Raw genomic sequence first — 23,668 nt, 5'->3', positions numbered from 1 at the left:
AAACGACACCAACGGCAAAGGGTCAAAGTGAAATGTTTATCAAAAAAAAGTTACAAACAATCCACCCCGAACAAAACCAAACAAGACAATAAACCATCAGAACCAAACGATACAATAAACAGCGTTCTGCTGCAAGTAACTTAGCAAGTGCATTATTAAAAAACAACTATTTACAGGTGTTCTCATAATATAGCAAAGCATCTACAGAAGGCTCTCCCACCCCTTAATGGGATTTGGCCTGAGATTCCCCCCCTTCCCTTTATCCCCGTCCCATGCCTGCTGCTCCTCCTCAATGAGGTCTCAGTGCCTACTGCAAGGCTGCTTGAGGGCTGCTGTGTTAGGGGGGGCAGACAGTGCCCTGTATGAGGACGCCCTGGACCAGCTCTGGGCTTGGAAAGCCCAGCTGCGGACTGCTACGCCTCATCACCAGTGGAAACGGTCACTGGTGGCTCGAGTGTGTACCATATAGGGTGCATGGTTGGAGCCGGAATGCTGTCTTCCTGTGGAAGGACAGCACCTGCCATTTCCTGGTTGCCACTGAGACTCCGATGGGGCTGGGCCTCAACATGCGTAGCACGATGCGTCTCCACAACTTGCTTCAGCACCGTCCCTTCCCCATTGGATATGGGAAACACAGAGGATGGCATCAGTCATCGACTGCATCACATCACCATGCTGCAGCACAGCTTGTATCTGCGACTCGATCGATGCTGCAATGTGATCAATGGCACGCGCTACACACTCTGGAATGTCGCTGTTGGAGGCCACCAGCCTCTGTGAGTGGGCAATGATGGCCTCACTGGAGTCCTGAGTTGCACCGACAATGCATGACGCTGCCTCCGCAACAGTCGCGGAAAGTTTGTCAATGCTCTCTGGGATCCGACCCAATGTACCCATGAACTCACGGTGCATGTCTGTGTTTTCCCTGGACATTTCCACCAAGTCCAGTTCGATGTCTGCCTGTTGTTGAGCAGACCTACTTTGCCAACTCACCCTCCGGAGTGCTGGCCTCCGAGATTTCCCTCTCATTGCACGTTGTTGTAGGCGACTGGGGCCAGGAGCCTCCGACGACTCAAAGCCAGGGAAAATGGGCTCATCCCCAGATGTGTTTTGTTCCGTCGGGCCAATTGGTGAGCTCTGTGTCTCAGGCATTGCAGTCTCCTCGCATGCCTTATCATCTACCCCATGGCCAGATGTCGATGGCTTCCTGGACGCCTGTTGCGATTGTGGCTATACTTCTGCAAGCAGAAAACAACAGACGTGGTTAGCAGCAGGGTAGGGGCCAGGGTGATAGCAGGAAGGCGACATTGCACATGTACATGTGAAGGTCCCACGCCACTTCGTAATGCGTCTAATGAAGTCACATCAGTTGCGCAAACCACTTACATACCCGAAGGGGGCTCAGCATCACCCCGGCTCTGTCCGAGCTGGTGCTCCATTGAGGGCAGACATCCATTCCTCCACATCTGTTAAATTGAGGAGTTGAGGCGGACCCCCGCCTGTCCGGCACTGCTCACACCTGTTTGAGAGCTTTGCCTGCAATGTGGTTAGCAGCAGGGAAGGGGGCAGCAAGATAAGTGGAAGGTGGCATTAGACATCTATATATAAAGGGGGTAGACCACTTGATATCAGGATGAGGTGAGAGCCACCTAGGATTGCTTTTCAGGGTGACGTTTGGCAAACACGTATCAAGAGTCAAAGGATAGTGCAAGGAGGGGTGAGAATGATTAGGGAACAGGGCATGGCTGATGAAATGAGCTTCCAGCATTAAGGTGGCTTCACCAATGCCTGGAACACATAGAGAAGGGGCACGTTCTGCAAAGATTTTACATTGTGTGAGACAGTGAGTTTGAAATCATGGCATTGGTGCATTAATGTAAAGGATACTCACCCTGACAACCCTCGTGAGGTCGTTAAACTTCTTGCGACATTGTGTCGCAGTTTGCCCCACCGTGTCTAACTGAGACGTCCTGTGCCACCTCCCTCCAAAGCCTCCAAAAAACTCTTGGAATGGGCCTTCTTCCTCCAGGAAAGTGCAAGGCATGTCACTTTCTCTCTGCAGCCTCCAATGCTTCAGTGGCCATGGCTGAGAAGCGGCGTGCAGGCGAATACTTACAGTACCGCGCCTTTAAGATTCGGCTGGGCTCGGGATCTATCACAGGCCTCTGAGCATGCGCATTTCACCTTGCATTTTAGCGCTGAGGTTTTCGGTTGGAGTGGCCGAGCACAGGTGTGGAACGCCTGATTTAGCGCCCTCTTTCAATCTAGCTGCGTTTCATGCAAATTTCCCGATTGGAGGCGCAAGCTTTGAGGGCGTTATATTTATCACGCCGCAAAATGGCTGGAACTGAATTTTCAGCCCAAAGTGTTTTCAAGCAGAAAATTGTATTAAAATCATTTATTTTAAATGTTTTTTCTGATTAGGAAGTGCAAATCTACAATAAATCTATTAACCTGAATAGCTGGGACTTAACTGATAATGATAAACTATTTTTAACAACTTGTACATTCTATTATGAGCATTAAATCCAAATATCAGTTTAGGGTATATGGAAATGATAAATGATGTGGATGCAAATGATACGTTTACTTGAGGAATGCTTCCACAGTGAATGTGCATGTTGATCTAATTTTGATTTAATGTTTTCTCACTTCAACTGAAAATTTGTAATCTGTGTCAGCCATTTCTTTTAAATTTCAATGCATACATATTAACTTTGAAACAAAGGTTAATATTTAAGTAATAAAGCTATTCAAGTGCTAGAAGTAGCCTGATTCTTAATCCAAATAGACAATTTAAACACTTAACTCAAATAGCTGTCTTTCAGAGCTAGTCTTTTCAACTTTACAGCTAACTCAGTGAGATCCTGCAGTTAACACTAATATTACAGCAAACTTTGTTCAAAGTCAAAACTAACATTATTATTAATAAGTTTTTTTTTCAGTCGAACATTTTTTCCCTTAAATGTTTGTAATTGAAGAGACATTTGAGGCTTGCAGAGCAGAAGTAAGTGAGCCTGAATGTTGTGGCAGAGTTACTGTTATTATCTTCTCAGCATGAAGATAATGCACTGTTTCCCCATCCATTGCCAAATTATGTCTGTGTGTATACTTGATGTGACTTCGTGACAGTCTTTCAGATAGGAAGGAAATCATTGTGAGAAAGAAAGAAAGACTTGCATTTATATAGTGCCTTTCACGACCACGGACGCCTCAAAGTGCTTTACTGCCAATGAAGTACTTTTGAAGTGGAGTCATACTGTAGTGCAGGACCACGTCACCATTGAGAATAGCACTACTGTTGGATGACATCCACTAGGTAGTTGATTAGGTCTTTGGATGTGATGTTGATCCTTTCTTGTGGATAATCATGGTGTTTGCTGCTGAATAGAATACCAGCAGTTAATGGGCATGGTTGAGCCAGGAGAGCAACTGGTTCCTCACACAGGTCTTTCAAAAACAAAACTGACGCTTCTTGCATTGGTAGTGTTTCTAGAAAACAAGTTTTTGAAAGAGCTATTTAACTTTATGTGTTTAATGTTGATGATTGGGTTGCCACATTTGATGAAACTTTGGTATTTGAATTTTTGATCACCCCATTAGGTATGGTGCTCAATAACTTTGCCTTATCCATAGGCTTCAGAAAAGGAGAACAGTGGGATGAGCCGTGATGTTAGTGGTTTGATTACTCTATAGTAATCCTTAGAGATGGTTTGAAAATCATAGTTTGGAGACTTGTACTTGGTAAGCTGATGAGTTTTTACATTGGGACTTAGTGAAAATTAAGCAACCAAAGGAGAATAGCTGATCTCCGTGGCAGCAAATCACTTCCACTTTGGACGTGCTTCTACTGCAGAACAACTTTTTTTAATGCTTGGACAGGAAGTTATGCTGTGTACAAACTAATCTGCTTGATGTGAACACTGATGAAATCTTAACAACAACATCTTGCATTTATATAGTGCCTTTAACATAGCCACATAAGGAGATGTTTGGGTAGATGGATAGGTTTTAAGGAGCATCTTAAAGGAGGAAAGAAAGGTAGAGAGACGGAGAGGTTTAGGGCCTCGGCAACTGAAGGCAGTCAGGTAACACATCTGTCTGAGGTGCTAACTTCCTGTTTGAGATCATTCTAATTAGACCTGTCATACAACCAAACTTTAAATGGTGCTTTAAGTGGTCAGAATGCCAAATGCTGCTTTAAGGATTTGTGATGTGTTGTACAAGTCAGACTTAAGTAATTTTTACCTCAACTTGGAGAGTGAACGATGTGGGTGTGTATTTTTGTTCCTGGACAGTCCTCAGGATGGCAATTGAAGTGAATAATCACAACAACTAGAGTTAGTTGATTGAATTCTGTTTAACAGTTAGGCAAAATGTAGTTAATAATTCAACAGATGGTAAATTGTTACGAGAAGCAACGCTATACGACTGGATCTCCCGTAGCATTGCTTATGGTAACTTGGAGGATTATCCTGTTTTTGTATTATGTAACCTATATTATATTATCAGAGCTATTGACAAATAGTGATTGAGTGAAACTTTATTTTTATTACAGAATGTTACCAATATTTTTGAGTTCAAATTACGTGATGGTATCTACATTTTTGTAGAAATTGTAAATTAGTAATCATTATTTATTTACCCACATCCTGAATTTTATAATCTTACCTTATTTTTCAAGACCAGGATGCACAGGAAGATGATAGGAAATATGTTACAGGTAGATAGGTGTATAGAAGTAGTGGAGGGTGTGATAATATAGTTTGGTACTGTTGGGAAATTAGTGGACGGATATGGGAGTACTGTGAGGGATAGGGGGGGAATATAGATAGCAAATGGTACTATATTGGGGAGTGGGATCCTTAGGTATTGGAATAGTGGTAGAGATACTTTGTAATCTTGGAGTAGTGCGTTATAGTGTGGAAATGACAGGAGGCGGCTGCTGGGGTTTGGCAATGGCGAGGGGCAGTGCATGTACTGGGAGGGGCATCCTGAGGTGGGAACAGTAATAACAGCCCCGCCACTCCACTGAATTTTTCCCAGCTTATTCTCCAAGTCAGTTCTCCAAAGCATTTGAGGGCTGGAAATATAGGATGCCATTGAGAATAGTGGCATAGCCATATTCCCAACTGGGAATCGTCTGTAAGTTCTTTAAAGCGCTTATTATGCTTTTACCTTAGCAAACACTTCAGAGTTCGAATTGATTCCCAGGTAAAGTCTTTCTTGAGAGCCGGTTGGAATGGGGAGTAGAGGGAAAAGACATGGAGGCTTGGGGTGGAGTGGTAAGAAGCATTCGGAGCAAGTGGGAAGCACAGGTGCTTGGGAAGGGATAAAGGACAATGAAGGCAGTAAACCTACGTTTCTCCTTGTGCTCTCAAATTGTGCCCCCAAAAAAAACATCCTAGCAGTGTCTACTGTAATTATAATTTAATTGCAAATTACTATTTGTTTAAGTAACAGAGGCTTCCCAACCAAGCTCAGTGTTGGGGAAACGCTTTTTGAAATCCTGTAACCCACGCCGCTTGAGTAAATCCCAAGTAATACATTTCTAGCCGTAATGGGGATGTGGATGGGTTTGGGCGGCAGCAGAAGCTAATAGATGGAGGAGATCAAAACTGGTTTTCTGGTGGAGAACTCCGAAGGGGGGTTTCAATGGGACTAATGTAAGCTTTGTTTAACCCCCCTCCCCCTCCCCTCCATTAGTTTTAAAGAAGGACTTTCCCCGAGGTGAGAGAGCCTATTTTATTTAAAACTAATTTAAGCTCTTAACGTTTTTTGGGGAATCAGACTCCACAATAAGAAAAGCTGTTTTTCATGGTCACAGCGGGAATGTATTTATCTTTATAACTTCGGAGATGCAAGGGCAGGATGGCAATGGGCAATTGGTTGTGGCAGTAGTGCGGGGGGGGCGGGTGAGAGTCGCGGTTGTCAAATTTTGGTAATAGGAGAGCTGGTAGGAAAGAATAGGGAAAGACAGGAGGGGCCCAACAGGCGTAGACCTAATATTTCCAGCCCTCAAATGCTTTGGAGAACTGACTTGGAGAATAAGCTGGGAAAAATTAAGTGGAGTGGGGGGGCTGTTATTAAAGGATAACCATGTTAAACTTGGTGTAATAGGCAGATGCGATTGAAGCATAGAGAAAGTATGTTTGGCACAGGAATTCTGCGCTATACACAAAATAACAAATTTTATTTATATAGCACCTTTGATGTAGTAAAATGTCCCAAGGTGCTTCACTGGAGCGTGAACACAAAATTTGACACCAAGCCACATAAGGAGATATTAGGGCAGGAAGCTTGGTCAAAGAGGTAGGTTTTAAGGAGCATATTAACAGAGGAAAGAGTGATTAGAAGGCGGAGAGGTTTAGGGGGGGAATTCCACAGCTTAGGGACTTGGCAGCTGAAGGCATGGCCGCCAATGATGGAGTGATTAAAATCAGGGATGCTCAAGATGCTAGAATTGGGGGAGCACAGATATCTCTGAGGTTATGGGGCTGGATGAGATTACAGAGATGGGGAGGGGCGAGGCCATGGAGGGATTTGAAAACAAGAATGTGAATTTTAAAACCGAGGCATTGCTTAACCGGGAGCCAATGTAGGTCAGTGAGCACAGAGGCTATGGGTGAATGGCTTGGTGTGAGTTAGGGCACGGGCAGCAGATATTTGGATGACCTCAAGTTTACCTTTAATATAAAAGTAGATCTCATCTGATGTTGCTCTGCCCCCCAATCTTTGTCTCTCATTCTGTCATCCCAACTTTTTTATTGTTCTCTTTCCTCATCTTCCCCATCCTGATATCTCTCTCCCATTGTAGACTTCTGTCCTTCTAATATCTTTCTCTCTCACCTCATTTCTCCCTCCCCCGTTGTTTCTCCCTTGGTGAGTGCTGGGATTGGTGAATAGGAGCAGGAAATAGGAGTAGAGGCTAGCAGCAAGATTGCGAAGAAATCTGGCAAACAGGATGGGGAAGAAGCCTGAGTGGAAAGGCTGTGAAAAAAGGCAGGGCTGGGCCTAGAGTCAGGGCTTGGAGCAGACCAACAAGAGAGCCAATGGGTACGGGTTGGGGTATGGGTGTGGAAAGGAAGGAACTGACCTTGGATCAAGAAGTGAGAACGGCTGATACAGCTGAAGAAAGAGCAGTAGGAAACCCTACATCTTAAGTAATTTAAGTACCGTGGCATTTTTCTAGGCATTATGTTGGCATTTGTCAGGCATTTAAATAAGGTGCCAGGTGTTACCCCTGACATGAAGAAATGGCTCAAAATGTGGTGCAAGAATTAAGTATGCCAAACAGGAAGTATGTGCAGGCACAAGGCCATTAATGTATTACTAGTGGGTCTCCTATGGATTTTCTTATAATAAGTTAGAGAATACAGTCTTTGTCTCATGATTCAGTCGCTGTTTTCTCTGTGGCTCTCATTTTCTGCTTCCGTGTGTCTTTCTCCTCTTCTACTCCTATTTGCGCCTCTTTCATGCTTCTCTCATCAGTGTCTCCATCATTTGTAATCCCTCTCCCAACCAGCACGACCATTATTATAACCAGCTACTTCCCAATCTCTCCAGCCTCATTCTTTAAGTCCATCTGACAAACTTGCAATTAGCTTTTTAAAGCAGTGTTTTAAAGGTAGTGGGACCAGCCAGGAACAAGACTTGGCAGGAGTGGAGCCTGGGCCGTCAGGCTGCATATTATGGACCTTGGAACAGAGTATTGGAGAATACGGTTGCATGCGATGGTTTTTAATTGCCAATTCATTTTTAAAATTTTCCATGCAGTACAAGGGAATAAAGAGTGGGAGAAGATAGCAGGCTGTAAGGAAGAGGAGGGCAGAAGGAGTTGGCAGGGACCTGGAATGAGATAGAGATGGCACTTGTTGGCTGGGAACTAATGAAAAAGCACCTAGCAGGATTGGAATGGTGGCTGGAGATGGTAGGAATCAGGGACTGTAAGGAGAGAAAGTAATGTTATTACATTTAAAATGGAAAGAAATTATATTATGAAATTGAAGTAATCAAAAAAATGACTCGATTTGGTTGGAAATGACAAAATGGCTTGTGGACCAATGTAACCTGCACCAGAGCACCATCTTGTGGCAGCAGATCTGCATTACAACCTTATTTGACAGCACCGCCTTGTTGTCAGGAGTCGGCAACTAAAGAATTATGGGTAAATGTTTGCAGAGGGTTTTGGATTATAAATGTTGACCTAAAAGCATTACTCAAGAATTATGACACAGGAAGTAAGGGTAATGTGAACAGGAAATGCATACCATATGCAAGACTTTTAATATATAAGTAGATCTTGGCATTGTATGCAAATATAAAGGAAATATATATAACCCTGTATGTGTATATATAGGGCTGTCAAGCAATTTAAAATGAATCGTGTTTAATCACAATTAAAATTTTAATCTATTAACCTTGGTTTTAATTGCATATTTAATTGATACAATTACTGCATCCATCTCTTTCAAGTTTGTTTTACACATTCTTAAGTCAGAACAAAATCCTTTCAAATTCATGCAGTATTACTACAAACTGTTACTGATTGAAGAAAGGATTGGAAAAAGGATCGAATTTTAATAGTGAAAACTAAATACCAAGCCCCGCTAAATTGTAGCATTGCCTCGGTCCAACACACTGAACTGGGCCATTATGTAAAGTGGACATTTAAATTCCTGCTGCCTGCTAACATTATAAATCAGCAAATTTAACATTTTTTAAAAATCTTTACATTCAACAGATGTGTAATCCATGCACCATAGGCTCAAGTCATCTATATTCACTCTATAAAGGAAGTATTAAAGTTCAGCAAACAATGTATGTCTTGGGTCAACATTCCAATTTTCTGCAACAAGCAAGTTTGCCGCACACGTTTCCTAGGTATCATCCTTTTGCTTGTTAATGTGAGCAAGAATTGGGTACCACGCGCCAAGGTGGTTTACTTTGAGCAAAGTAAAGAACACATGATTATTTGATAGCGCTACCAGCAAAAGGGGAAGTCACAGTTCAGCATGGTAAGTCTCTGGGCTCGTGGTAGGCAAAATCTTATTCCTACCTAAGTATTCTCCACGTAATTTACACGATTAACATGTTTCAAAGTTAATCTATAAAAAAAGTAAACATGTTAATCGCAGAGGCTAACTGTGATTAATTAACAGCCATAATAGACTATGGTTTGTTATGCAGGAATGGGCCTTCTGACATAAACTTGAAAATAAATGTTTGCACTAAAAACTTGGACGTGTTAGTTTGCAACACATAAGGCTCTGATCACAAGACCTGATTGGTCCCCTTAGAGGATAAGATGCACTGAGCAGTTTCTCTGGAATGTGTGATTAGAACCGTCCTGCCTACGTAATCAATGACTTTGCACAGTGTAATTCGAGCCATTCTGACTGCTGACTCCAGACAGAACAGAGCTCACTTAGAACAAACAGGGCTCACTCTCACGGGTTAAGACCTTCTCCCACCCTCCCAACCAAGTTCCTGCCCCTGCTGCCCAAGTTTCTGACCTGCCCCCACAAGTTTCTGACATTCTCTTCTCCAACCCCCCCCCCCCCTGCCCACCCCACCCAAGTGCCTGATCTTCCCGCGTCACCCAGCCCACGTTCCTGACCTCCTTCCCCTACCCGAGTTCCTGTCCTGCTCCCCCTGCCCAGGTACCTGACCTTCATCCCAACCATCCGCCCCCCCCCCCCCCCCCCCGGGTTGCAGATCTTCTCCCCCTGCCCAAGTTCTCCTCCCCCCCCCCCCCCCCCCCAATGGATTCATGACCTTCCCCCAATAAATTCCTGGCCTTCTCCACCCCGCCATAGATGGGTCATTTTGTGTGGGTCACAGATTGTTAACAGGTTTATTGGGTATGAAGTGAATCATGACAGTGTCGTGACTTCCGGATTTCATCCAGTCCCATAATATCACTTGTCACACACGCACCGAGCTTTTCGAGAAATCAACCAGATGTTGGGGGAGGAGAGAGAGAACGTGGTGCGGGTGTAAAGGTGGTGGAGTTGGAAGAATCTTACCATTTGGATCACATTCTCGCTCTCAACCCACTCCCCCACCACCACCCCCCGCCCCCCTTTAGACCTGGATCACATTCTTCCCCCATTCCCATTGTGCTCTCCGTGTTCTTTACCCCACACCGAGTTTCAGACCGCCTCTCCCTCAGTTTCCTCTCTCTGCCTCCCCTCTACCTGCCCCTCTCCCCCAGAGTCTTTCTGCGCCTCTTTTTCTCTCTCCCCCACTCTCTCTCACTCTCCCAGTCTCTTTCCCCAATCTCTCTCTCTGTCCCAGTCTTTCACACTTTCTCTCCCCCACTGCCCCAGTCTTTCTCTCTCCCACCCCCACCACCACTCGCTCTCCTACCTCCGATTTCCTCCCTCTCTCTCAGAAGGCCACAAAAATGTTTGTGTAGTTAATTACAGCGATATTCTCAGCATAAGTCCAAGAGGCTCCTTTAGTATAGTCATTGATTTTTGATAGTTAACCCAAAAGCCCCAGTAGCAGGCTCAGACTTGAGCTCCAAGCTCGGCAACATGGTTCCGGCAGGCCCAGTTCCGACTTCCTTGTATATCGTACTGCACATGCGCAAACGGATCGAGCGTGCATGCGCCAAAAGAGGCGGGATCCACGACACACATGTGCAGAAGGACCCACAAATGTTCATGCACATAATCAATTTGTAAAGACTTTAGACTCTAATTCCCCTGCCACTTCATTGTGGATAAAGTAACCACTGAATCTGACCTTCTGGATACTTAAAACTCAAACAGGAATCTAATTTTAAACAGTGCTGTCCTTAAAGTGTTGGTGAGAGGAGCAATGACGGTAAAAATAGGTGGTCACTGTAGAAGCTGGTAATTTTCTCCACAGTCAGGCAAGCAAGAAGAAACAAAGTATTTTGACTTGGGCGGGTGGGGAGAGTTGAAGACCAGCAAATGATCTTCATGATAAATAAAATTCCATGCAAATGCTGCAAGTTAAGAATATAGGAACATTTCATTATTGTAAAAATAACTAACTGCAGAGCATGTATCTAGATAAATGGCTTGTAGTTGCAACTTGAAATATTTGTAGCTGATTAACTGTTCACTCAGCTATATTTACAGTATGTATACATTCTAATTGCTGCTGATACAACCCAGATTTTGTTCTATTCTCATTTCACTCTTACCTTCCATACCACTGGAACAGCATTTCTGCTGGATTTTGTTCAATGTCTGTAAACAATAAGAAAATAATAGAGGAACCCTCACTCAGCTACTGTAATCCAAATGACTCAGTGCTCACTTCATAACAAACAAGAAAGAAATGTAGTGTATATTAAACCACATGCCTTAAATGGGAAAGTCATCAATGTGTGTTGCAATTCAGCCTTCCAATGTTGCATAATGTGAGGGTTGTTGCAATGGAAAGTAATTGCTTTTATACTTTGATCACTATATGTCATTCAACTGAGAATTGATCTGAAAACAACTTGCAACCTTTTCACCTTTAAATTAGGATGAGGAATGTTGTCTACTTTGTGCTGTTCTTGAGAAGGGAGGAATCTAAAAAAAGCAGGAAATATGATATTTGCTACAATTGCCAAACTTGAGTTTAAGCTATCCTACATGTACGCACACTTTTGAGCAACAGAATGGAATATATAAAACTGAGATTTTAATTCTGAACTGTTTTTCAGTAAAGTGTTAAATACACATTTTTTCAGTGAGTGCATAACTAATAAGAATAGGCACCAGTCTACTGTTGATGTCCATGTCCTTACTCTTAGGAAAGTTGCCATATGCATTTGTGAAGCTTTTATTAGTACATTCTTACAAAGAAACCAGTATTATGTTGCAATATTTGTTTCATTATGCAGCAGCTTGAGTAGGTTTTACTTTAGGCGGAATGATTTAGCAGTGTAAAGGATGTGAGCACAGTCACGTTGGTGACCACAACGAGGTTATTGTGCTTTTCGGCAGTTGGGTTTAAGCAAAACATGTGCTACAGTAATTTTCTGCTGCTTCCGTGTTGGTTCATTGCTTTTCTGCTGCTGATTTGGACCGTCACAAATTCAAAATTCTTCATGGTTTTTGGGGCAAGTCTGATTATTATCCTTAACTCCATTTAGATAACTAGTTTTATTTTTTTAAATCTTCTGTGGTATTTGCTTAAATTATAATTGACGTTCATTTACAGATCTAAATTGCCATGCAGTTAACATTAATTGTATAACAACATGTGAGATTAGGTAATTGTGTAAAAGAAATCATACTTTTGCTAGGTTACCTTGTTATTTGTAAATCGTTCTTTACATGAATTGACACAGTATTTTGTTTGGAATAAAATTGAATTTTATTATTCATACTGATGGGAATTGGTTTAACCAAATTTCCTTAAAATTTTTTCAGTTAACCTGACCATTATTTAGTCAGTTTTTGACTTTTCGGTTCTTTTTAACAAACACTCTGCCGTTAAAGAATTAAAGGACAGAAAGTTACTCATCTGTTGGACAATAAAAGTTTCTACCCATCACCAATCTTTCATCCGCTGGTACAAATAAATGCTCCAAAAAGGTTTTTTGGAAACTAACAAGAGTAAATTATAGAATATATTCTAAAATGTTGCCATTAATCTATTTTAATATTATAAAAATAGGTATTATATGTTAATTTAATATTTAGTTGTATGATGCTAATGGTAGTTTTAGATTATCAGAAATACGTTTGTAGAGATTCTCCTGATTGTTTCGTGAGTAGTTGAGCCAAACAGACTATTACAGTCCCAGGTTCGATTCTTTGTCCTAAGTTGCTTGAGTTCAGATATTTCTAGTTTACATTTAATGTCATTACATTAAATTTGCCGGCGATCTAATTCCTGATCACTGTACATGATCCCTGCGAGAAATGTGCATAGGGCTAACAGTCTCCTGACACTTACACACAAGGCTCACACAAAAATAATGGCTACTTGGGTGAGGTGGCAGAGGGCTTCTGTGGAATCGTATCTCAGCAGGAAGTTGACTCATTCAGTAGGAGATGAAAGAAGAAATCCCCCCAACAGGCGATTTTAATTCAGACATTTTGTAAATGGAGAAAAATCAGAAATGTTTTTTGATGGTAATCCTTTGTGTATGAAATTAAAATTCTGTAGCGTATACGGTCTATTGTTAATTCAAAATAAATAAAAAAATGGAATTATCCACTAGTTTGTATTAAGCAATTTAAATAAAACAGCACAACAGAACATAGGAACAGTAAACCATTCAGCCCCTCGGGCCTGCTCAATCACTCAATTAGATCATGGCAGAACACTACAAGAACACAAATAGTGCCATAAAACATTAAAGCAACTTTTGAAATGCATGTGATCAAAACTTGAGCACTGTATGAACAATGCAATGCAAAGTTCAGTCATTTCATAAAATATTCTGGCTTGCATTCTGTCAATAACACAATGATCCACAAAGTATTTACCGCAGGCAAAATTTCCATCAGGATATCTAGATTTGTCCAGTAATTATTTAGCACAGAATAAAACTTCCATCGAGATGTCTAGCTTAGCTGTCAGCCACTGAATTAGATTCTATGCTCATGTTGGCGATTGGTTCTTAACGCCGCCGTCTGCTCACTGGATCCAGATGCTTGTCTTGTTTGAGCTGTCACAACAAAGAACGCTGCTGAAAAAAGTTCCCTTCTAAGAGTCAGCCATTATTGCCTGTGTGATTTCTGATCATGTCGACTGCAGATATTGCTTCTCCTGGTGAGATGAATTTACAGTGCTATAAACAGCTAGCAGTAAATCCTGCTTTTAGACACTTTACGTTAGCCTGCAGTTGCCAATTCTCGAGCTGAATTTTCAACCATTCTTCAACCACTACTCAAAAAGGGCTCTGGTCATCCGCACTATGTTGTTTATGTAGTTAACAGGCAGCGTAACAATACTACAAAAATATTGGGGGTCTTGAATTTCCAATCACTAAGCTGCTTTCTTTTTTACCCAGTCATGCTGGCGCAAACCATTATGATAATTTACTGCTTAGCTTTTTTCCCACCTGAGCATTTTTTTGGTTTGGTTTTGTAGGAAGTGCGCGCACGGTTATATGTATAATTTTCATGCACACTTTACAACTTGACTCTGTATACCCATTCACTATCTAAAACAAGGACATAAGCCATTCCATATACTGTATTCTATCAGGTGTTGCAACACTCATGCCTTTCATTTTGTATGGGTGGACCAATGGTACAATATGTTTCTGCAGTATTATAATGCACCACAAGAGTAATAGGCTTCAGGAAGAGATATGAAAAATCTTAATTCTAACAGAAGCCTTGCTTATGTGTATGCTTTTTAAAACCATGAGATGTAACATGAACTAATTATTTGCAGTTGAACAAATTAGGTATATAGCAATAAATCCATAACTTAGTGAATAATTCAGTGCATTTTCTCTTTTTCTCTAGACCAGAATCTGTAGAAGCAAGCCCTGTGGTATTAGAGAAATCAAACAGTTATCCGCACCAGATATATACCAGCAGTTCTCATCATTCGCACAGTTATATTGGTTTGCCTTATGCAGTAAGTTTTGGAATTAATAAAATTACTGCTTGTTTTTGCTTAGATTTTTTAAAAGTACAATCTGAATCAATACATGTTTTTCTAAATAAATTTAATTGCCACAGTGTTTTGAAAACCAGTATCATTGTCTATATAACCAAATGCAAGTTAACCACAGCATCATTTTTTCACAAACGTTTTCCAGTGTTTTTTTGTGTAAAAGGTGTCAGCTTACTTAATAAACTGATGAATTATGGTTTAACATCTGTTATGTTGGTTTATAGTAAAGTTTATTATTCTTGCTTTTGTTGCTGAATATTACATTTTTAAATTTATTTTGTATAATTGTTCACAGATGTACAAAAATCTTTAAAAGGAGTGACTGGTCTCTTCAGTGGCTAACATTATTTCTTATCTACATGTGTGGTGGCTGGTGTGCAACGACCACCCCACGTTAAAAGAATTCACGCACAGGCATCTTTCACCGTTTAAAATTAGTTAATCAGTCACCTGAGTACTAATTTTTAGTGTGGAAGCAAATCATCCTCGACCCCGGGAGACTGTCTATGATGATGATTATCTACATGTGACATCCACAATCAGTGGGGTAGAGGGAAAGAGGAGGATAATGCAGCATTTGATAGGAGCACATCTGTGGGAACCTGAAAGTAAAATATACCTACCCTGGGCCAAGGGACTATTTTAGTTTGAAGCAGGAGATTCAAATCAGTTGCTGTATGGCAACAAGCTCCTTGTTGAGTCAGGGTACATACCCTAGAATTTCTCGTTTAAAAGTGCTACAAAACTTGGTTCTTTCTAATGGTCTCCCTGGCTCAATTACTTTCACTGCTGTAACTAATTGAGCTATCATTAAAAAAAGATAGGTAGTCCTGCAGAACGCCATTCTGCAGCTACCCTGTTGGATTATCTGTTTAAGACAGTGAGTAACTGAGCTACACAACAAGCAAGGTCCCAAGTATCATCCTTATTTATGATATTAGGGGATCTGAGCTGGGGCAGCAGAAGGGATTCTACAGTTGGCCTCAGTGCTTTTGCGTTAAGGAAAGAAAAAAAAACAACCATCACTATCCAGTGACGCTACTGTAAGTCTACATTTATGGGCGTCAGATAAGAACAAGATTGTGATCTGTTGTGATTATAATGATTCTCCCACACTTTTTTTCAGCGTGTACTAACTCCATTCAGTCTTGTTAGCTTCAAAAAATAATTCATTTGCTTTTAAATATATTTACAACTGTCTTAACGAATCTTATTCTGGCCAAACTCACAGCATGCATACAGTTATTTTTTCACCAACACAGGAAATGAGTTTCATAATAGACTGAGTATACCAGTCTATTGATAGGTATCCACTAGTGGTTTTTAAAAGTTGAATTGGAGTTTAATTGAACAAATAGCTGAAAATAAAAGGCAGGCATTAAAACATATTTTTGGTGCAGTTGCATCTTGTTTCATGACCATTAAAAGTTCTGTATAGTTAAATTTGATCACTGTGCTGACATTGGTACTTGATGGTACAATTTTTTAGTTTTGGGTAGAGAGCTCAGTATTTTTGATAATTGTAACTATTTTGCAGAACAGATTGCTATGCTGCAGCAATTCTTTTAAGCCTTGTATTAGAAACTTGAATTGTTGGGGGATGGGTTGTGCATTAGATTAGCACAATGCCTTTCAACCCTGATACCGCCTGGGTTTAAATCTACTGTAGGCTAATGAAATGAATTTTCTATCTTATGGCGTTAAGGATCTTTCTAATTTCACTATAATTAGGAGTCTCTGCTCAGCCCACAAGGGTGATCAGTTTAAAATTTGAAATGACACACAAGTGCAGTTGGGGTTGCTATTCTGAGGTTGGGTCTAAGATGCAATGTCGGAGCAGAATAGAATGAGTTTTGCTGTGTGGCTCGAAGTGCTTGATGCTAACACTGGATGCGTTCCTCAGCACTAACATCCTTTGAGCACAAATAATTCACCAAAATGATTTAAAGAAAAAATAGAATTGTGTACATTGAAATCTCACTTTTTAAAAACAATTACAGGACCATAACTACGGTGCTCGTCCTCCTCCAACACCCCCCGCTTCCCCTCCTCCAACAGTCGTGATAGGCAAAAATGAGGTGAACATATTCACCACTGCTAATTTTGATGAGACCTCCAGTGCCACCACGATCAGCACTTCTGAGGATGGAAGCTATGGCACAGATGTTACCAGGTGCATCTGTGGGTTCACCCATGATGATGGATACATGATTTGTTGTGACAAATGCAGGTAGGATTGCAAACTAGTAAACGTTACATTTCACCTGTGAGTTTATTCACATTACAGTCTAATTTTATTTTTGAAAGGAAGTTACAGGCTTCCCCCAAAGGGGAGTTTATTCAGCTTAGCCATACAAACCAGGAATGTATCGGGTTTATGCTGAATTAGTTGACCTCAACTGGGGCACTAGTGATGATGTTATCATTGGCCTCAGCACCTCTGGTTAGGGTAAGACAAATTGGCCAAGGTTACTGATCCTGATCACCATCGTGCATCATCTATTAAAATTGCTGCAGTGAGGATAGGTGCAGCTTAGCTTTGATGCTCCCAGCAATTGAGTAACCTACTGATGCTGTGTGACTGTTTATACAGGAATAATAGTCACTTAGGTGAGGTGTTGGAGAGCATTTAGTGCCCGGGGAACTATACCAGTGAAGAGAAGAGAAAATTGTTGAGAAAATAAAGTGTCCCATCTGCTCCGAACTGGTATTTCTTATAGGGAGTACACATCCTAAAATCTTAGATTAGTGGATTCCCCAAAGGAATACTTACAATAGGTTGGAGATATTCTAATTTGAAACAAGAGTGTATGGAATATAAACTGAAAGCTCAGTGTTCAGCTTGGAAAAGCTGCTGACAGAAATAGCTGATGATCCAGTCGATGGTGTTCAATTTTTCATGGTCAGGTGATTAGTTGAAAGGACAGTGATCTCTAATTCTGCAGTTTGATTGGTCTAAGGGACACTGGCAGTAAATTACACAGGCGCGTCAAGATTTTTATTAAAGATTAGCTGATGTCCTGTGGCATTGCAGACAGTGAGTTAAAGGCAGATTTTTCAGTACTCTGGGTGGTCCTGGGATCCGAGAGCTCTGGGAAAGAGGGCTTTTGATCTAGCAGTACTAGCATGGGGTTTGGGGGTCTAGCAGTAATTTAAGGAGGTACCAGGATCTGAGAGCATTGCAGAAAGGGGGAGCTTCAGGAGGAATTGGGTTGACCCAGTTGCTGCAATCACTGGGAACTGGAAGCATTGGGCAGTCCTGGATTAGAGAGCACTGGGATGGGTTTTGGGGGTCTGTGTGTGCTGGGAATACATTCTGGAGGTTTGTGAGCAGTAATTGGGAGAGTGGGTTGGAAAGAATTTTGTGTCCTAGGGAAGCATTGGTGGGGATGGGGGGATGGAGTCTGGCAGTATTGCTGGGATGGCATGATCTGGTAGTATTGAGGGTAGAGAGGACATATTGTAACAACCGTGAGTGGGACTGGAGCACAGGAGTATGGCACCACAATTGTGTTTGAATCAACATGCCGAATGGGATGCTCAAGTCCTGAAATGTAGCTTGAGCCCATAGCCTTCTAACTCCAGAGGCGAGAATGTTCCTTTTAAGTCAAGCTGCCACACGTCTTTAATAAACATATATAAATTTCCTTAAAACAAATAAAAAGCACCTTCTAAATTGCTCAAAATATTCATTGATTATAGAGTTTATATGGAAAGACTTGAAGCCCCCAAAATCATTTGCTCTCTTTGTCAGAGCGGAGAGATTTTTTGCTGAGTTTAAATTTAAATGGAAGCCTCATTAACATATTAAAATCACTGACCCACCTCGCCAGAGCAAATTATTCAGACAACACCAAACCTGCTGCAATTCAACCAGAAGTAGATGCATTCGTAGCAAGTTGGGGTCAGATTTCATATTTTTAACAATGTAACCCCCAACCCTATCTCGCCCAGTGGGGGGGCAGGGAGAGTTATTAAAATTCTCCCCAATGGGTTGAATGACCTTTTTCTGTGCTGTAAACTTTTAAAGGAAGGCACTTTGTACAAATGGTGCTCCTAAACCTCTTGTAAATTTGTTTTTAATAGAAACTTTTTCTAATAGACAATTTATTTCTGATATGTAGGACGTCAGAAGAAAAATGTTTTTTTGCAAGCGGTACTTTGCTGTATAAAATGGGGATCTCAAAGGATTTCAAGATTATGAAAGATTTTGAGAGGGTAAATAGTGAAAGATTCTGTTGGAAAATCAGTAATAAGGGCATAGACATAGGGAAGATATTTTCACTTGTGGGGTTGTCCAAAAGTAAGGGCCATAAATATAAGATATTCACTAATAAATCGAATATGGATATCAGGAGAAACTTCTTTATCCAAAGAGTGGTTAAAATATAGAACTCGTTACCACATGGAGTGGTTGAGATGAATAGCATAGATGCATTTAAGGGGATGCTAAATAAGTATATGAGGGACAAAAAAATCTGCTGCTAGATTAAGAAATAGAGGGGAGGAGGCTCGTGTGGAGCATAAATATTGGCATAGACCATTGGGCCAAATGGTCTGTTTCTGAGCTGTAAATTCTATGTAATTTTAAATAATTGAAAGTGGCACATTTATGAAAACTTATAGAATAATAAACCAATCTATTAAAACATTAGGGGTGTGGTACAGTGGGTTAGCACATTAAGTTTGACTGCAGCTGTGTCTAATGCTATGATAGTCCTCCCTTTACTGTGAGGATTCAAAGCAAAATTAATTTGAGCAGGTTCAGCTCAGTGCTTTGTAAGTGAAAGCTCACAATTCAATGCAGATTGCAGTCTCACTCAAAGTTGTCAGTGTGGTCATTGGAAATCTCACACTGCTGCAATGGAAGCTCTACTTCTGAGGTTGGTGTTAAGGGATGTTATGTGGAGCTGAAGGAACATTACTCTGCACCAGGCTCCTTTGCATCTAACCTGGGAATTCTTGATCATGACATTGGATGCCCAAAATGGAAAAATGCTCAGCACCTGATATCTCTCATCTTGAGCAGCTCACAGATAATTAACAGTTGGTTATGCCATTGGGGGAAAATGTGTTATTGAAGTTTATATGGGATAATTAAAAGGACCTCATTGGAAACCAATTTGTGTGATGTTTATAGTGAGTGTGTAATAGGTATATGCAGCTATAATACATTAATGTGTCAGATATTATGCTGAATAGTCATTGTCTATTTTGAGAATTTTTAAACTTGCTATGGCCGGTTTAAAATGAACGAATGGCAGTTTATATAAAAAGTAAAAAAAAGACTTGCATTTATATAGAACCTTTCATGACCACCAGACGTCCCAAAGCGTTTAATAGCCAATGAAGTACTTTTTGTTTGAAGTATAATCACTGTTGTAATGTAGGAAAAACAGCAGCCAATTTGCACATAGCAAACTCCCACAAACAGCAAAATGATAATGACCAGATAATCTATTTTAGATATTGATTGAGGGATAAATATTGGCCAGGAGGCCAACTCCTGCACATCTTCAAATACTGCCATGGCATCTTTTACGTCCATCTGAGAAAGCAGACGGGGCCTCGGTTTAATGTAACATCCGAAAGACAGGGTAGCACTCCCTCAGTATTGCACTGGAGTGTCAGCCGAGATTTTTTGTGCTCAAGTTTCTGGAGCGGGACTTGAACCCTCAACCTTCTGACTCGGGCAAGTGTGCTACCAACTGAGCTATGGCTGTCACATCAACTGAGTTGTGGCTGAGTGGGTGAATTCAATGTCAAATCAGGTACAGAAAGAAAAATAAACAGAGGGCAAGAAAGATTTTATAAAGAGAGAAAAAAGAGACAAAGAAAAAGTTAAAAGAAAGTGACATTTTAAAAATCTCCAACAACAATTAAAACCTGAAGGAATGAGACTCCACACTTGCAATAGTTAATTTTCAGTACAAGCGAGTAATTAACACTTATCCCGTTAAACGGGTATTTGGACTGGAATGGAAAAGACTTAACTTTCTGTGGTGAGTTTAGTTCAGATCATGTCAGCCTAGAGTGAACCCACAACTTTCTGACTCGGAGGCAGAGGTACTACCAACTGCGCCACTGGCTGACAGATCAGTGTCAGGCTGTGGCTCAGTGGGTAGCACTCTTGTCTCTGAGTCAGAAGGTTGTAGGTTCAAGTCTCACTCCAGGGACTTTAGCACAAAAAAAATCCAAGCTGACACTCCAGTGCAGTGCTGAGGGAGCACTGCACTATCGGAGGTGCCGTCTTTCGGATGAGACATTAAACCAAGGCTCCATCTGCTCTCTAAAGTGGACATAAAAGATCCCAGAGCACTATTTTGAAGAAGAGCAGGGGAGTTATCCCCCGGTGCCCTGGCCATTATTTTTCCCTCAATCAACATAATAAAAAAACATTATCTGGTCATTATCACATTGCTTTTTGTGGGAACTTGCTTGTGCGTAAATGGCTGCCGTATTTCCTACATTACAACAGTGACTACACTCCGAAAGTACTTCATTGGCTGTAAAGCGCTTTGAAATGTCCGGTGGTCATGAAAGGCACTATATAAATCCAAGCCTTTCTTTCTTATGATTTTCCTGTACTGTAGCATGCCAGGCAGTTTGAAAATCAACTTGGAGATTAGACTTGTACGCAAATTAAAGTCAATTTACTGATTACTTCGTGTGTTTGCTGTACATTGAAAGTACTTTTTGTAGATTTAGTTGTAGATTAAACAAGAATTTTAAACAAAACTAAAGTTCTGATGATGAAAAAGACCCACTGTTCTGATAGTATGGCAGAAAATGTGTCAGATTTCATTGTGAATTTCATATTTCCTTTCATTTCAGTGAAATGAGTGAGTTATATCTCATAGTTGTTCTCATTTAAAATAAAATTTAATTAGTTAAGATTTAAGGTTAATTGAGAATCTACAAGAATATCAAAAATCTGATGCTAGAATTTAAATTATTTTATTTTTTGCACACTTCCTTGACCTGTTACAATATTTATTATTTTCTGTTCAAACTAAATGAAATATACTTCATTAGCTCTTTAGTTTGAGTCAAGTTTTGTTGTATTCAATGTTTTTGTGATAAACATCCATGTAAATTTATTCAACTTTAGCTGACTTTCTCCCTGATTTATGTGTGAATGGTCCCAGGAATAATTAGGAAAAATATGACATTGCAAAGAATGGAAAGTGGCCCTTTTAAGACCTTCAATTTCTATTTTAAACCCTGAATTAATGCAGTAAATGACTGAATTTTTCTTTTGTTGTAGCATGGATATTACCTGCTATCTTTATTTCATATGTAAGAAGTGTGTAAAATGATTCTCTTTTTTTTTTATATAACAAAGGCAAAAGTTAATAACCAATTATTTTCCAGTACACCAGCTAAAATAATCAGGCTGAGGTAATGGTTTGGAATAAAATCCTTACATAATTAATTGTACAAATAATGCCTATAGTTTCAGCAGTAAATTTTTCAACTTGATCTGATCCTTTGATTTTATTTTACTTAGTGTCTGGCAGCATATAGATTGCATGGGTATCGACAGGCAGCACATTCCAGAAACGTACCTGTGTGATCGTTGCCAGCCTCGGTAAGTACAGTCCACCCTAATGAAAGATTTTTAAAATAATTATTTTTAAGCATTTTGTTCATAAATTCCAGACAACTGTAATGCTGTACTTATTCTTACAGGAGTTTGGATAGAGACAGAGCTGTATTGCTACAAACAAAGAAAAGGGAAAATATGTCAGGTAGGTGTAAATCTATGACAAGGGGAGATGTATATATGTAATAGGCCTTTATTATTGAAGCCTTGAGAACCAGTTGCACTCAGTTCAGAAAAAAAACATCCCCAATCTAAGAGCTAGTTTCAACCTGAAATACAAACACTGCAACTTGAGTATGATGAGATGCTTTTATGTTGCTGAAGTTCTGCTGGCTTCCTGAAACTGGGGACTTGTGCAGCTGGCTATATGTCAAATGTAAAACGGCCAAAGGTCACTAAGAGCAGCAGCCCTGAAGCAGCTTGCAGCAACATAGCTGAGCTTCAAGAATCTCGTGGTGCTACCACAGGTGTTATGCAATATAAAAGCACCTTTAGTTAGTCACAAATGATTATTGAGGATAATGTTTCTTGCTTGCTGAGTACAAATCAGGAATAGCTTTATATATCTTCCCGGAAAAATAACAGCGTGTTAATGACGCACTCCATTATTAATGCGCAAATAGGCCAGCAAGTTCAGGGGATTAAGAGATAGGCTGTAGAACCATAGAAATTTACAGCACGGAAGGAGGCCATCCATCGTGTCCGTGCCGACCGACAAAAGAGCTATCCAGCCTAATCCCACTTTCCAGCTCTTGGTCCATAGCCTTGTGGTTACGGCACTTCAAGTGCACATCCAGGTGCTTTTTAAATGTGGTAAGGGTTTCTGCCTCTTAACACCCTTTCAGGCAGTGAGTTCCAGACTCCTGCCACCCTCTGGGTGATAAAATTTCCCCTCAAATCCCCTGTAAACCTCCTACCAATTACTTAAAATTTATGCCTCCTGGTTGTTGACCCCTCTGCTAAAGGAAAAAGGTCCTTCCTATCCACTCTATCTAGGCCCCTCATAATTTTATACACCTCAATAAGATCTCCCCTCAGCCTCCTGTTACAAAGGAAACAAATCCAGCCTCTCCAATCTTTCCTCATAGCTAAAATTTTCCAGTCCAGGCAACATCCTCTGTACCCTGTCTAGTGCAATCACATATTTCCTGTAATGTGATGACCAGAACTGCATGCAGTACTCTAGCTGTGGCCTAACTAGTGTTTTATACAGTTCAAGCATAACCTCCTTTCTCTTGTATTCTATACCACGGTTAATAAAGGCAAGTATTCCGTATGCCTTCTTAACCACCTTATCTACCTGGCCTGCTACCTTCAGGGATATGTGGACATGCACTCCAAGGTCCCTTTGGTCCTCTATACTTCAGTGTCCTACCATTTAATGTGTAATGCCTTGTTAGCTCTCCCCAAATTCATTACTGCACACTTCTCCAGAGTGAATTCCATTTGTCA

The 23,668-nt window shown here is 40.7% G+C and overlaps 1 protein-coding gene across 6 annotated transcripts in view; it reads left to right on the top strand.

Annotated features, from left to right (window-relative positions):
- kmt2e (lysine (K)-specific methyltransferase 2E) overlaps positions 1 to 23,668 on the top strand; it is a 155,103-nt gene that overhangs the window by 32,612 nt on the left and 98,823 nt on the right. For all 6 annotated transcript variants that reach the window (XR_011596281.1, XM_070897316.1, XM_070897315.1 and 3 more), the window contains exons 3-6: positions 14,457 to 14,571; positions 16,611 to 16,840; positions 22,121 to 22,201; positions 22,303 to 22,361. Coding sequence is in view for 5 of the 6 variants with exons in the window: in XM_070897316.1 (XP_070753417.1) it covers positions 14,457 to 14,571; positions 16,611 to 16,840; positions 22,121 to 22,201; positions 22,303 to 22,361 (485 nt within the window). In the remaining variant the exon portion in view is untranslated. The remainder of the gene's footprint in view (positions 1 to 14,456; positions 14,572 to 16,610; positions 16,841 to 22,120; positions 22,202 to 22,302; positions 22,362 to 23,668) is intronic.

This window comes from Pristiophorus japonicus, chromosome 13 (genome assembly GCF_044704955.1).
Source record: "Pristiophorus japonicus isolate sPriJap1 chromosome 13, sPriJap1.hap1, whole genome shotgun sequence".
Taxonomy (NCBI): domain Eukaryota; kingdom Metazoa; phylum Chordata; class Chondrichthyes; family Pristiophoridae; genus Pristiophorus; species Pristiophorus japonicus.
Note: the sequence above shows the minus strand (reverse complement) of the source record. Positions and strands in the feature narration are given on the sequence as shown.